Raw genomic sequence first — 16,227 nt, forward strand, 5'->3', positions numbered from 1 at the left:
TAAGAGAGATATTTAATCATTGAAAAGCAGAGAAAGCTTGAAAATAAAGGTTGGAAAAATAAACCCCGAGAAATGCCAAAAGAAAACAAAAAGAAAGCAGGAATAGTAAGATTAATCAGACACAAAGTATTTAATACACAAGGCAATAAAAGAAATAAGGGTGCTGGGGTTGTAGCTCAGTGGAAGAGTGCTTGCTTCCTATGTGTGAGGCACTGGGTTCAATCCTCAGCACCACATGAAGGAAAGAAAGAAGGGAGGAAGGGAAGAAAAAAAAGGAAACAAAGAAAGAAGTGTCCATCTACGGCTAAAAAATGTTTTTTTAAAAAGAAATAAGAAATTTTACTTCAATAAAAATACAACCAGTAGAAAAGACATTTTATATCCTACTGTCATGGATTCTAAAAATGTAAATTAGAAAAAAAAAAAGGAGAACAAGAACAGACAAGACCACTACTGCAGGGTAAGAATGCAATTATTTTCTTTCAGGAATCAGTGAAGAAGTAAAAAATAAATAAATCAAGACATGGAGGATTTGTATAATATAATTAACAATTATGAGCTCATAGGTCCTCTTGTATGAGCTTACTAAGTCTCCAGGATTATAGATATTCACCTGGTTTATGGAAAATAAAAATTATTAAAATTGACTAAGGAAATATTATGCAATTTGAATGGAATATTGACCATATAATAAGCCTAAATATTAATCCCGATCTCAAAAAAGGAGATAACAAATTTAAGAGGATTCATGAGTATTTTAACAATCTCTTAATAAATTATTATTCAAGTACAATAGTGAAAAAAAATGAAAAAAATTTTGAACTCATGCCATGAACTCTAAGGATCTCACTATTGAAATGGATAATGCTATCTTTCATGCAAAACCAACCCCCCCCAAAAAAAAACCTAAGAGTATATATTGTTAAGTATAGCTTTCCTAGATTTCAGAACTAACAAAGTAGAGAATATAACACAGTAACAGTCAAACCTAGAGAATAATGTGTAAAACAAAACATGAAAAAATGAAGAAACATACCTGTACCACAACCTCAATGAAATAATTAAAAATGGAAAAACTCAATTTTCCTCAATTTAGCCTAAAATATTTCAAACAACCTTCATTGGGATCTGTTATGGTTTAGAGATGAGGTGTACCCCAAAAGTTTATGTGTGGGACAATGTGAGAAAGTTTAGAGATGAAATGACTGGGTTATCAGAGCCCAACCTAATGAAGGCATTAATCCTCTAATAGCAATTAATTGGGTGGTAACTGTAGGCTGGTAGGGTGTGGCTGGAGGAGATGAATGGATGGAAGCAGCCCTTGGGGATTATTTTGTTTCTATTAAGGGGACTCATCTCTATCTGTTTCCTGGTGCCGTATTCTGAGATGCTTTCCTCCACCACACTCTCTGCCACAATGTTCTCTATCTTACCTCGGCCCCACAGAATGGAGTTGGTCATCTATGCCCTCTGAAACCATGAGCCCTCCTCCTTTAAGTTTCAGGTCTTTTGATTACAGCAGCCAAAAAGCTGTCTAAAATGGGATCCTAATGATTTTTAAAGCAAGATAATTCCAAAGTTCATTTGATAGAGATTCTTATAAATGTGTTCTAAGAAAAAAAAAAATTTTAAGTAGACAATTGCTCTATTAAAGCATACTATGAAGCTACATTGCATAAATAGTGGTGTGGTGTTTGTATATGAACAGACAAAATAAACAGACTTATGTCTGAAAGAAAGAAACACATTGATGTATATGGAAAATGTTAGCATGTATTAAAGGTGGCATTTTGTATGAAGGAAGGTAGATTGGAATGTTTAACAAGTATGGTAGGACAACAGGCTATTCACTTGAACAACAGCAAAGTTTTATCTTTATTTTAAACCCACAAATAATTTCAAAGTAGAATGCAGTTCATAGCAAACAAACAAAAAACAATAAAAATATTAGAACAGAATACAGTTAAAGAGTTTTATAATCTTTAGCCAAAAGTCATAGGGAAAAGATTCTGAGTTGATTACATTTAAGAGAGAAAGTTGGTACTTGTCTAAAAGCATCATAAACAACATTAAAAGACAGGTGCAAAATACAAAATATATGAGACAATGGATCAATATGGTATGTATTTTGCAAAGATGGCTTGAATAACCCCTCCCATTCACATTCACATGCTCCTTCACAATGTGACTTGGTGTTCCTTTTACCAAGAGGAAGAATTGATGTCCTGTTCCTAAGAATCAAAGCTGAGTCAAGGATTTGACTGGGTAATAGAATGTAACTAAAGTGCTTTTAAGAAAGTGCTAATAATTGTCAAGTTTGTTTAGAAGCCTTGCAACTCCTGCTTTTATTCCTTCCTGCTCTGAGTCTACCATGTAAAGACAGGTGACCAGTTTCTTGAAGGATGAGAGACTCTGGATAAAGGGGACCTAGATGACAGCAACAATGATGAATGAGGTCATCATGGATCACCCCACCATGTTAAGCCAACATGAATAATTTCAGGGGAGACCAATTGAAAGAACCACATAGCTGAGCCCATAGCAAGTTGCTGACATATAAATTCACAAGCAAATGAAATGGTGGTTGTACTAAGCCACTAAATTATGGGGTATTTTGTTATGCAGCAATAGCTAAGTGAGACAAACATTCATCATTTATAAAGAATTTCAGCAACAAGAATAAAAAGTCTGACAGGAACATAGATAGGCAAATCAGGAAGCAAGAAATATAAATGGCTGTTGGTTTGAATTGAAGCTAGAAGAATCTTGTTCCTAAATGGGAACAATAATTTGGGATCCACAATCAGCCTGCCTGGGTCAATTCCTGGCCCTGCCCCACTATGGCTGTGTAGCATTGGGCGAGTTACTTAGATTTCTTTAGTCTTCCATCTCCTTGTCTATGAAATGGGCTCCGTACCTCCATCCCCTGCTTATCTGTGTTTCACTTTCTGTGGTTTTAGTTATCAGTAGTCAACTGTGGTGTGAAAATGTTAATGGAAAATTCCAGAAATAATTGGTAAGTTTTAAATCACACCTTATTCTGAGTAGTGTGATGAAATTTCTCTTATTATAGTATATTGTTACAATTTTTCTATTTTATTACAAGTTATTGTTGTTAATCTCTTACCAGTGCCAATTTGTAAATTAAATTTTATCATAGATATCTAAGTATAGGGGGAAAACTCATAATATATATAAGATTTGGTACTATCCTAGTTTTCAGGCATCCATTGGAGGTCTTGAACATATCCACTGAGGACAAGGAGGATCAGCTGTCTATAAATACTACCCTTGTGAGGAATTTTACTTGTATGAATAAGTGTTGCTTTTGATTCTCTCGCTATATGGTTCAGATAAAGCAGTGAATATAAGATATTAAACTGTTTTATTAAAGGCAATGGATGGATGAAGAGAGAAAGTGTTCAGAAAGATGGCAGTTAGGAGACTGAGAACAAAGTCATTTCATTACATTACAAAGTCAGTTCATTACATTGTTATTGTAAAAATGATCAGTTTGGTGTTTTATGGTACTTGTTTAAATCTTACTGGCTTTAATGAGTTTTTGTTTTACTATTAAAACTCATAATTCTAACTATGACTGAGATTTATTAGAAAGGCACCCATTGAATTTCATAAAGCAGATAACATTACTATGATTATAATTACCATTGCCTGTGGAGTCTATATTTTGAGATGTTCTGTCTTTCAGACTGCTTTTATTACATATTATTGTCTTCTCATTATTAATTGAAGATACATGAAAGAACTGATCTGCGCAGCTGATGAACATAAGACAAAGTTGTTCCAAAGAGGAGGTAAGATTTCATTCAAAAGTTTAAAAAGTTGATGTTTTTATGCATTTCGTTCAGCTACTGCAGACAACTAATTACAATGAATTGTCTGATTTAAAAAATATATAACAATACAAAATTAGCATCATTATTTTCATGAACCATTAAGCAATAGAGATAGTGTATTCAAAGCATTTTACTGCCACCTAGTAACATAATACCTAGAGTACAGGGTTGGTACTTACATAATGTTGAAACTACCAATAAATTTGTTAATTCATGTTTGCATGTATGTGTGTATAGAATGTATGCATTATTCATGTCTATATAGGCATACATAGTTCATGTTTGACACAGTAACACTGTCAAGATTCATTTGAAAATGTAACTTGTTAAGATATATATATTTTTCTTGTAGCCAGTATTATGAGTTTAGTGGAAACTTGAAATACAAGTATAGAATCAGGAATTTACTACGCAAAATATATAATAACATTTTTTGCACTATAAAATAACAAAAGCTTCTAGCTCTGCAACCTTAGGGTAAGTTACCTAACTTCAGTTTTTCCATTTGAAATGGGAATAATGATAGTACTTAATTCACGGAATTTTCTTTTAGGATTAAGGAAATTAATATGTAAAAAGTGCTAAGAACAGTGCTTACCACATAAAAGGCAGTTAACTATTATTTTTGTTATTCCTACTGCTGTTTTATTGGATATCCTTGATATGTCCAAACCACCAAATCTTAAAAAAGCTGTGTCTCTTTTTAAATGATTCCAAATATACTGCAATTTGGTAAACTCAGCATTGCACATTCCTGACTAAATTAACCTCATGTTTTAGAATGTTGTAAGCAGAGATAAAGGCAGAAATAATGTGTAAGCCTTGATTATTTTTCATGTAACTAAGAAGGATTGTAGCAGTTTAAACACTGCAGAGCCAACAAATTTAGATGGGGTCTAAGAATTGGGTTTCAGATGTCTGGTAAACAGAAAAAATACAGCATCTGCAGTTTTGTTTTCAAATACACCTGCTATTAGCAAACTCACTTTCAGGGCCTGAAAGCAGCAGACTAATAAATGTCTTTTGCAGACCTCCCCACTTGGCAAAACATAATCTGTCCCTTTGAATTGTAATGCCTTTGGAGAATTAGAAGGCCAAAGAAATAACTTTGGTCAGGAAGAATATAAAACTTTTACAATAACAAATTACAGACAGAGAGAGAGAGAGAGAGAGAGAGAGAGAGAGAGAGAGAGAGAAGAGAGAGGAGAGAGGAGAGAGGAGAGAGGAGAGAGGAGAGAGAGAAATTATGAACCAACCTGTTAAAGTCATCATTCTGCTTGGATAAGTATGGGCTTTGAATGGACAGAATAACTGAACCCTATTACAAGATACATTGAAGCTGGTGGATTAGCAGCTACTTGGGACCCAAGATATTCCTAAGAGCTTTGCTCTAAGTCCCCCATTTCTTCTGCCCTCTTGGGGCAGTTCTTCAGTTAAAGTCCCTTTTGAGAATTTGATCTACTTCCCTTTTAGAGTTGCCAGTTCCACCAGCTGCTTCTCTCATTACCTTACTGTTGGGGCGGAAAAGGCCAATCCCAGGTTATTCTAATGATAGCAAACACCTCATAAAGAAATCTGCCAAATTTACTTTTCCATAGAACATCATTTTTATGGCTTTTTGTGAGTCCACGAGGAAAGAAAGTATCATGTATAAAATATGACTTCCAGAAATCTTAAAGATATTAAGAATTATTCCTACATTGTTAGGCTGGCGGCTGAACCACATTCTACAGGACAGCCATATATTCTATTCCCGTACAAGAACCAGGCCTGTCTGTTGCTGTACCTGTTTACTCACAGGTATATAAAAAAAAGATCATTTTTAGAAATGTCCCAATTTTTAAATATTATTATTTTTTAGTTGTAGTTGGACACAATACCTTTATTTATTTTTATGCGGTGCGTGCTAGGCGAGCGATCTACCGCTGAGCCACAACCCAGCCCAAAATGTCCCAATTTAAAAAAAAAACAAAACAAAACTTTGTTTTGGGTGTGTACTTTTCCATGCCTGGTTTTGTATTTGTGTGCAAGGAACCCCTTGCTTTAGTCTATAATACCCTGGCAGACATAAAGCTTGGTGTAATTAATTAACGGTTGGGAATGTGTGGACGTTGGCAATTTTCTTAACCTCTCTTGTACCTCAGTTTTTGAATCTGTAAAGGGGGGATATTTACAGTACTGTGCCTCACAGGGTTATAATAAAACTAAATAAGTTAAATTCTGTGAAGCACTTTGAACCTGTATCACAGACTCAAGTGACAGAATTATGTACGTGTATTCTTCTTTAACAGTAAAGTTTTAGCAACAAATTACATAAAGAATATGCTTATCTCAACATTACAGAGTCGAGTTTTAGAGGGGATGGTTTTAAGAATACTTTTTTTTTTAGGAGCCAGAAAATCCCCCTGCCTGCTGAGAAAATTCCCACTCATTTTTACCAGTTCCCTAAAACAAGAGCTGGCAAACCCCTAGACCCAAGAAGCAGCGCTTTCTGAGGTAGGGTCAGGAAACCCCTACACAGGGAACTTTTACTCAAACATCAAAATTCACCTTGCATCTGCCTGCCCACCACGCCCTCCCTAGTCGAGACTCCTCCCCTGACTTGGAGCTGAATTAGATTAACTGAATCCTATGTCTAAAAGAACCTTCACAGGGACTGGTCCCTGGAAAGAAGTCTTTGCTATAAGTTTAAAATCCACAGGCAACCCCGGCACAAATCACAACAGGTGCCTTGATTTCTGCATCTTCCCCAGGTGCACCTCACCTCTGGTGAGGTCCCACAGTGGTAGAGGCACCGGAACCTCGTGGAGGAGGGGGGGGGGTGTCTGGCTATTCTCTGGAAATTATGTTCTGAACTTTGGCATTACTTTCTAATGGGATAGATTAATTCTTTCCTCCAAACGTAGTTTGGGATATTATTTTATAAGGTTTCCTTGTGTGTCCCATCTTTATTCCGCCTTATTTCAAGTCAAGTTATTCAGCCTCTAAAGGGTCATCAAAGACTAGCAGCCCTCCAAACTAAACACAAATTCTCCACTTCCTCCACGCATCCCAAGCCTAGCACCCCAGGTACTTTACGTGGGACCGATCTGGACCGGCGCAACCCACAGACCTCCAAGTTCGGTCCAGTCTCTAGGTCCAGACCGCCGCTTTACCTGTCTAAGCAGAATTGCCCAGGCAAGACTACTGCTCAAAGAGTCACTCTTCGGTGAGGTGGAGGACCCGCCTCCTCTCATCCATCAGGGGCTAGCTCAACGCCCCGTCACCCCGGTTCTCCCCTGTCGCTCACGCCCCTCTGCGGCGGCGCACTCACCTGCAGTTGGGCCTGGCTGGCGTTGCCCGAGGCGGCGTCGGGCCCGTCGGATGCTCCTGAACCGCGCAGAACCGTGATGTGTAGAGTGAGCAGCAGCAGCCCCAGCAGCAGCAACAGCTCGGCCGCCAGTCGCACCATCCTCTTGAGGCGCGCGGCTTTAGGACCCGGCGCGGCGGGCGGCAGCGGCGGCGGCGGCGCCGGGAGAGGAGGAGTCGGAGCCCGGGAGCCGGACAGCGCGGCTCCCGCCTCGGCCCCCGCCGGGGCCCCGCTCCCCGGGCCCGCAGGGCTGGCGCTGGGCGCGGCGGGGCGCGAGGGCCCCGGGGAGCAGGAGCCGCCGCCGCCGCCGCCGCCGCCGCCGCCGCCGCACCACAGCGGAGCCACCGCGGGGCCGGGGGTGTCCAAGCCGGCTGCGGAGCAAACCCTGGCTCTGCCCGGCGGTGGCGGCGGCGATGGGGACCCGGGGCTGCCTGGGACCCCGGCCTGTCCAGGGGCCACCCTGCGGGCAGGGGGCTGCGGGGTCGGCGGCGGGGCGGACGCAGCCGAGCCCCCGAGCGCACATGGGCGCCCCAGATGTGGCCGCGGCGCCGCAGCTGGAGCGGGAGCGGCCGCCAGAGGAGCGCGGGGAGTAGGAGGAGGAGGAGAAGGAGGAGGAGGAGGAGGGCTTCAGCGGCCGCCCGGAGTTACCTCCACGCTTGGCTCCCCCGCCCTTGCCGCCCGGAGCCACTCACCCGGCTAGCCACCTCCCTCACTCTGTACTCTTGAGAGCCGCCAACCTCTCTGCCCCGCACTCCGAGTCCTGGGGTGGGCTAGCTTCAGGTGGGGGCACTGGGTACACGGAGGTTGTCACTGTTTGGGGGCCGCCGGGGCGCCCCGCCGGCGCCCAAGTCCGCCTGATCGGCTGTGCCAAGTGCGCGCTGCCGAGATCGCTGTGGCTGGCGAGGGCAGAGATCTCCTGTGCGCACTGAAAATCAGGGCTGCGGGTGAGTGGAGGGTGCCTAGGCGAGTTTATAAACCTTTATTGTCAAAGTGGAGCTGGAGTTGTAGTGGTGGAGAACTGAGAGGGCGCTGGATAAAACCAGGTGTCTGTCTAGGACTGTGCGCCCCAGCCCGAAGCAGGCGGGGATCGGGAGGGTGACAAAGTGTTGTTCCAGAAGGGTCTTGACACTTGCTTCTGAACGCGGGGATTTCTGATCCTTCGGTGCAGCAGATCCTGCGCCCAGTAGAACCTGGGAAGGGAGGTGGATTGGGTTCGCTGGGCGTGCTAGGTCTAGTTAAGCGCGCAGGTGTCGGGGCAGGAAGCTACAGAGGCGCGTTGCCTGTGGCTTGGGCGCTCAGGACGTTGGTGGCCCTTAGAAGTGACTTTTAGCTCTGGCAGTCTGGACTCTGGGGGGCTCATCCAGGGGGCGCCGCGCCGGGAGGGGATTTGGGGGCTGCCGTAACGCAGCCGCTCCTCCTGGACCACCGCCTCATGACCGCTCTGCAGCCTCGGGCTCCCGCGCGCGGGTCATGCCTTTCAAGCTTCTGCAAGCGAATGGAGGAGCTCGGGGATCGAGCTGAGGGCGCGGGATCCTCGCTTCATATGCCGTAGCGAACTGGGTTTGTCTGTGGGCTCAGGTCTCTACAGTAGCACCGCACGTTTTCTTCCAGTTGGTCTTGCTCAGGCTCCCGCCTTCCCTCAGAGGCTCGGAGTGGCGGGCCCTCTCTAAGTCTGGAGCCTTTTATATTGGGTTCCCTCCGCCTCCCGCGCGGTTTCCTCCCTTCCTCCTCCCCTGCGCCTGCCCAGCTCTTCCCTCCCAGTGAGCCCAACCCAAGTCTGGGCATTCGCACACATCCCTTTCACAAATTGCCAAGCCCGTCTCTGTTTCTCATCCTAGACCCCAGTGCCACCGGGATGAATCCTTCGGATTCTCCCTTGGTGAATGAAATTAAGTAAACAAACTAAACTTTCTTATTGGCATTCCCCACCACCCCATTTTCTACCAGTATTCTCCGCGTCCGAAAAACTGATGAATGATTTTAAATTCAACTACTTTCCGAGTTCACTTCTTTATGGAAGGCACCCTAGCCAAGTCTTACCCTGATTAAAACAAATTCTTTCGCCATTCCTAAAGTTCCTCAAGTCACCGCGGCATTTTGCAGAATTTATATAGCGGTGGTTAAGGTGCCCTATGCTGATGAGGTTTATTTGTATCCGGGAAAGGAAGCGCTAGCTGCGTCTTTAAAGATGCCCGAAGCATCTTTAAAATTCTAGCCAGGCCCAGCATCTTATTGATAAATTGGCAGCCATTTATAGAGCACACAGCATCATTTTCGTTTCGGTGGCGTTTTTTGTTTTGGTTGGTTTGTTTGCATGTGGCAGAGAGAAGAGGTGTTTGGAAGGAGTGCTCGCCTGGGGTTTTTAGGCGGCCAGGCCTGTCAGGCATTGTGATCTTCAGGATCTAAAATGCCAATAATTGTCAACTGGAGCGCTGAGGGGAGAATTTGAAACAACAAACCGTCCGTGGTTCAGATGGGAGATCAAAGAGGGAATCCCGGCAGCTTTCAAATCCCATAAGGATCCTCCTGTGTGTTTTCTAATTAGAATCACTTAAGGGAGTGGGGTGAGGTAGAATTAGCCCAAGGGATGGAATATATATAAAATTCAGATGGCAAACTAGAATGCTGTAGCCAAAGACAGTTGAAGGATGGCTCTTACTGCAGTTGTGCAACATTGTGATGTGGACACACAGGGACAAATGACTTTCCTATTGCCAGAGGCAGGCTGGTCTAAATTAGAGTCCAGGAGTTGCTGTATCCTGCCATTTTTTTTTTCACACACAGTCCCCACATGTGAGCCTCAACTGCTTCTCCTCTCATCTAAAAGTCACATTTTTTGATCCTGAGGAAAAATGACTTTTAAAAAACTCTGGAAAGAAACCCTTGCAGTGAATGTAAATTCTTGTAAAGTGGTAAGTGGAGATTTGGAGATCAAAGTCTTTGTAAAATCTTGTAAAAATTGTAAATTGAATTTTGGGGACAGATGTCTTTATTAAATGTTCAACAAATGTATGAATGAATCCTATTAAAGTCCCTTCATGCTGGGCGATCCAAATTCCAGGTGAGTTTATGTTCTAGCAAGCACACATAGTAGTATTGATAAATATCCATGTTCTATGGCTAAACTTGCCAAAAGGCTATCAGCAGGGCTCTGTTTTTGAGGGCTTAGAGACATAGGTTTAGAATTTTTATGGAAACAGAATTGCAAATTTAAGAGCCTACAAATTGAGTTTCAAGCACATTTATGAAATCTTACTAGTACGTAATGAAAGTTTTAAAAATCCTGCCTCCTTTAGAATCCCCACAGCACTGTATTTGATCTTACTATATATTGTGTCTCTTTGCATGTCTGTCTTCCCACCAGACCTGGGTCAGGATCATCTTTGTAATAGAACATTCTAGAACTCTAATCCCAGTATCCAGTTTTCTTCTTCCTGGGTTCATAGCTAGAGGACATTGTCCAGTAACATTCAATACTAAGTGGTATTACAGAGCTCTGTCACTTCCAGGTCTGCCTATAAGACATTCTGCAGAATCATTTACAAGAACTATCTTCTCTGTCCATTTAGCAAGGATGGAAGGAACCCAGGCCTGAGTCTCTGCTTAAAATAGCACCATTGGACCAGGAATATCTACATTTAACCTTGTGCAAATGAGAAATACACTTTTTTTTTTGCTAAAAGACACTGTGATTTGTGGGTGTTTGCTCAACACCTAGTATTACTAGTATTACTGATAAGAGTACAGGGACACCTGCCTCCTCATCATATATTTTTAGAGCTGAGTCCAATGCCTTGCTTCAGAGCCATTTTAATGAATGAAATAAATCTGGTGTTCATTTAGACCCTACTTAATAAATTAGCTCACCTTAGAATTCCTACTATAGGTGTCCTGCATCAATATTGTTAACTCTTTTCTCTCATGATTATACTAGGTACTCTAGTAGATTTTGTCTTATTATCAGTCCCATTTACAATACAGGCTAACTTATTTGACTAGAACTTAGGCACATATCTTACTGTGCTTAATTTATAAATGAAAATAAGAAAAATTAACAAGGACTCAGAATGAGTCCTATTGAAGAGATTATGGTTTCATTGTAGTTATTATGGTCAGGATTTTATTGTTTTTACTTTAAGCTTTACTAAATACTAGTTGAAAGCAGCAAAGGCTAGTCTTAGTGTAATCTTTTACAAATATATACAAACATAAAGAGAAAATATAATAAATTCTCTTATAATCTAGTTAACAACAAAACTCATGACCAACCTTCTTATCTATACAGTAGTCCTACTCTTATTTGTAATTTTGGTTACTGTGTTTTCAGTCTTCCCAGGGTGTAGTGCAGTCTGAAAATATTCAATGGAAAATTCCAGAAATAAACATAAATTCTATATTGTGTGTCATTTTACATAACATGATAAAATCTCCTGATGCCCCACTGCATACCATTCAAATGCAAATCATTCTTTTGTCCAATGTATCTATGTTGTATGTGCTACTTGCTTTTAGTCACTTGGTAGCCTTCTCAGTTATCAGATCCATTGTCAAGGTATTACAGTGCTTACCTTAAGTAATCCTTACATAGTAGCCTAACATGACCTCACAATGCCTACATCATTGACCAGACTTCATCTTATCATATAGGCTTTGTACCATATTACATCATCATAAATAGAAGGGGGAGTATAGTAAAATAAGATATTTCGAGAAAGAGAGCATATTCATATAACTTTATGACAATGTATTGTTATAATTATTCTATTTTATGATTAGCTAATGTTGTTCATATCTTACTGTGCCTAATTTATAAATGAAACTTTATCATGGAAAAGTATGTATAGAAAAAAGCAGTGTGTATAGCGTTTGGTACTATCAATAGTTTCAGATATCCACTGAGGGATAAGGGGACACCACTGAATTCTCATAAACTAACTCCCTCCCCCGATTATTTTGAAGGAAATTTATGATATTGCATTTCATATGTACATATTTAGTATATATATCAAAACAGTAAAAGCTCAGTTAAAATTTTGGAGGTCAAAACTAGAGCCCTTTTCTGAGTGTAAGAACGATTAGTATTTAGGGATTTTGGTTGTGACTATTACATGCTAACCACACTCTGTTTCCTCTTCTTCCTGCACATACCCTTAGACTACATTCCCCAGTATCCTATGCATTTGGGTACAACCACAAGACTGAGTTCTAGCTAATAGAATGTGGGTGAAGATGTATGTATCCCTTCCAGATCTAGTTCATGAAAGTCTACTGTGTGTGATTCTCTCTTTTCCCTTGTCTGTTGTCTGGATGTTTCTGCCCAGGGTGATTTTGGAGCAATTATCAGCTTGGGACCATGGAGCAGAACCCCTACCTGATTTCCACCTTTGCCCTGGAATATCCTGGTTGAGTTGTATGATATAGAAACGAAAAAAAAAAGTGAGCACATTAAGACACTAAAATTTGGGGGTTTATTATAGAGGCTTGCATTACCCTAATTCAGAAGGTAATATTCCGAGAGAGGATAATGGCGAACTTTTTCTTTAGAGGACTAGATAGCAATTTTCTTTGTTTTTGTCTCCATTAGGTCCCTGTTGCAATCACTCAACTCTGCTGTTGCAGTAAGAAAAAATATATAGAAAATATGTAGGTGAGGCTATGTTTTAGTAAAACACAGAAATAGGCTTCTGGTTCACATAACCTCTCACCACCTTCTCTTAGATGCCATACATGAAGAAAGTATAGCAAAGGGTTGTTCACATGGACTCCACTTATGATTGATGTAATCTTAGGGGAAAATCATTTTACCTCTCTGAGTCTCGATTTCCTCATCTGTAAATTAGGGCCAAAAATGTCTACTCTAGGGCTATTGTGAAGTTCATCTATCGCTTCCACAAGTAGAACAATATAACAAATTTCATGTCTCTATGTCTAATAGATGAAGGATACCACATGCTATCCATGAGACCAGTGAGCTTGTTTCCCTCCTTCACTTCAAAATCCACATAGTGGATACTCTATAATTACCTACTCAGTGAATGCTGCTTTTTAGAAAACTGCTGAAAATTGTAGTTCAAATGGGCCTTAGAGATAAACTCTAAGCCTTCAAGAAAACACAAACAAAAAACCCAAAGTGTTGTATAATTAGAGTCTCTCCTTTGAAATACGAAGGGGTCCTAGTGCTTGAAAGTGAGAAAATCACCACCATGAGAGGTGCTCTCACCCCCGAAAGGCAGCTGCTAGGTTTGTGGACACCTGGACCTCAGCAACATTCTGGTTCCCCATGCTCTAACACGCATGAAATATGTGAAGATTGAGGGGGCACCTGTGACTCTTTTTGCTTCACCTAAACACTTCTAAATGTACAAAGAACCCAATAGACGACTGAGTTCATGGCTTTCTGAAGAGGTCAAGAAGCTACCTGGCAGAGAATGTGCTGCCCTTCCATTGGCCAAGGATGGAATGGTGGTAACATATGATTGATTGGTTTCTCAAAAGGACTCATGATGCTTCTTCCTTACCCAGAGGCTCTGTTACCTCATTGCTAGTATTACATTGAAATAAGATGTTGTGTTCTTCCTCTGACTTCTTTGAAAATGGCCAGCCCTTTAGCTCTCCATCTGTATTCTAAAAAGACCACTTTACTACTTTTGCTTTGTTACAATTATTTCTGCAAATTCTTTAAAGGAAAATAAATGGAGGAGAAAAGTGCTGTATAATTACAAAGTTATATGTTATATACCACATGTTATTTTCAAAACTTCTAACAAATAACTTTTAGGCAGGAAATAAACATACCATTCAGTCAGAATTGAATCTCAGGGTCTAGATGTTATTTTACCAATAAGGAAACTGAGGCCCGGAGAATTAAATAGGCATTCTCAATATGACTATGACTTGGTGGCAGCATCAGACTACTGCGAGACTCTGCACTATGTACAGGCAAAGGAATGAGAAGTCATGCTCCATTTGTGTACAATGTGTCAAAACGCATTCTACTGTCATGTATAACTAATTAGAACAAATAAGTAAATAAATAAATGAATAAAGTTAATATAAGTTGAATTTTATGGTACCTACTCTTCTGTGTCTGGCTTCTTGTGCAATCTTCTGTTCTTTGTTTTGAAAAATGTGAAACCTATGAAAAACTTGGGAGTTTAATTGAATGAACATCCATGGATCCTTGTAGTAGACTATTAAAAGTGTTTCTATTTTTCACCCCATTATATCCAGGATCTTCATGAAGTGACTTTGCAACTTCTTTCAACACAAAGTGGAAACAGCCCCCTACCCTGAGCTGGCTTTTTGATTAACTTAATGAAAAGTAATGGACCAATTCTATGGTTAGGCTTCAAGAAGCATTAATTACTCTCCCCAACCCACCAGAACTTTGCCACTGTCATATGAATAATCCATGACTAGCCTGCTGGAGGAGGCTTAGTCATTCCTATTGCCCTTGCCAACATCAGCTTATCCCCATAAATAGAGATGCCTAGGTAAACCATAGCTGATCATAGACATCTGAGAGAACCCAGCCTGCTCTAAGGACCACCTGGATAAGCCGAGTCTTAATAGAATAATAAATTAAATAAATAGTTTTTTTTTTTAATGAGGTAGTTCATTACCCAGTAAAAGGTGCTCATTAAAACCTTTCACCTAAAAGTGAGTCTACATTATCACAATGTAATAATCACACTCAGGACATTTAATAATAATCACACTCAGGATATTTAAATGATATTTAAATATCATTTAAATCACAATCCACATTCAAATTTTTCTAATTGTCCTTGTATTATCTTTATAGTTTTTCTTTTTGGTCTAGAATTCAGTTGAGAATTGCTCATTGAATTTAATTTTCATGGGGCTGGGGATGTGGCTCAAGCTGTAGCGCGCTCGCCTGGCATGCATGCGGCCCGGGTTCGATCCTCAGCACCATGTACAAACAATGATGTTGTGTCTGCTAATAACTAAAAAATAAATATTAAAAAGTTCTCTCTCTCTCTCTGTCTCTCTCTCTTTAAAAAAAAGAATTTAATTTTCATTATATCTCTTTATCACTTTTGTTCTTGAATAGTCTCTGTCTCATTCTCTTCCCTTTTTATTTTGGTCTTTCATGCCATTAACACTTTTTAAAAGCCAGTTCATTTTGCAGAATGACCTTCAGTTAATATCTGTGTGATTGTTTCTCCAGAACCAATGTCAGATTATGCACTTTGGACAAGAATACCACTCAGATAACATTATGTTCTTCTCAGTGCATCACATGATGAGGTCCGTGATGTTTATTTCTCAATGGTTGAGGAATCCATCTCCAGATACAGAGAAACAGAATCATTTTTGTGAGGTTAAATGGGAAGAGTTCTGGACTGAGAATATGTTGGTGTGTTGGATAATTTTTTTCAGTGTGGAAAGAAAACATGAATTCATCTAATTTTCTGGGAATCTACTTCATTTTCTTCCAAGTTGCTGTCAACATTGTCCAGCTCACATAGGGCAGTGGACTCTGACCATACTGTGACTATACTACCAGGTAACTATCCTCAGGCTGAAGTCTAGAAAGCAGTTATTATTTTTTTGTTCTAATCAAAGTTTATTGTCAAATCATTCTTAACAGTTTCCTCAGACTCTTTTTGTTGTTGTTTATTTGTTTCCTTTTTTAGGAGCAAGACAGACATGATGTAAGATGAAAGAGAAATAAATTTGTGTCTAATCTAAAATGTGATTTGGTGATTTAAAATAATAAATATTTTAATTTTATAGTGCATTTTTTAAAAACAAGGACTCTAAATATACCTTGGGGAGGTTAAAAAGAGCTCAAATGAAAAATCCCAACAGGCTTGAGATTTTAACTCTTTTCTCAAAATAGTTGAGATAATCTTTTCAACAACTCCAGGTGAGGTTATATCTGACATAAAGCTCAAACTGGCTAATTTGCATTTAGAAGTAGATTTAATCCAGCACTTCCTCAGCAGAGAAAGATCAAACTGACACCTTTAAGACTCCACATCTGAGACATCTCCA

At 40.3% G+C, this 16,227-nt stretch overlaps 1 protein-coding gene across 1 annotated transcript in view; it reads right to left on the reverse strand.

Annotated features, from left to right (window-relative positions):
- Positions 1–7,376, reverse strand: part of Ism1 (isthmin 1) — a 75,466-nt gene extending 68,090 nt beyond the window's left edge. The window contains exon 1 of the mRNA XM_046433527.2: positions 7,171–7,376. Coding sequence (XP_046289483.1) covers positions 7,171–7,308 — 138 coding nt within the window. The 5' untranslated portion in view covers positions 7,309–7,376. The remainder of the gene's footprint in view (positions 1–7,170) is intronic.
- Positions 7,377–16,227: the final 8,851 nt, after the last annotated feature.

This window comes from Marmota monax, unplaced genomic scaffold, assembly GCF_021218885.2.
Source record: "Marmota monax isolate L192 unplaced genomic scaffold, Marmota_monax_Labrador192_F-V1.1 WCK01_AAM20220418_F8-fsc00014, whole genome shotgun sequence".
In the NCBI taxonomy this organism is placed as follows: domain Eukaryota; kingdom Metazoa; phylum Chordata; class Mammalia; order Rodentia; family Sciuridae; genus Marmota; species Marmota monax.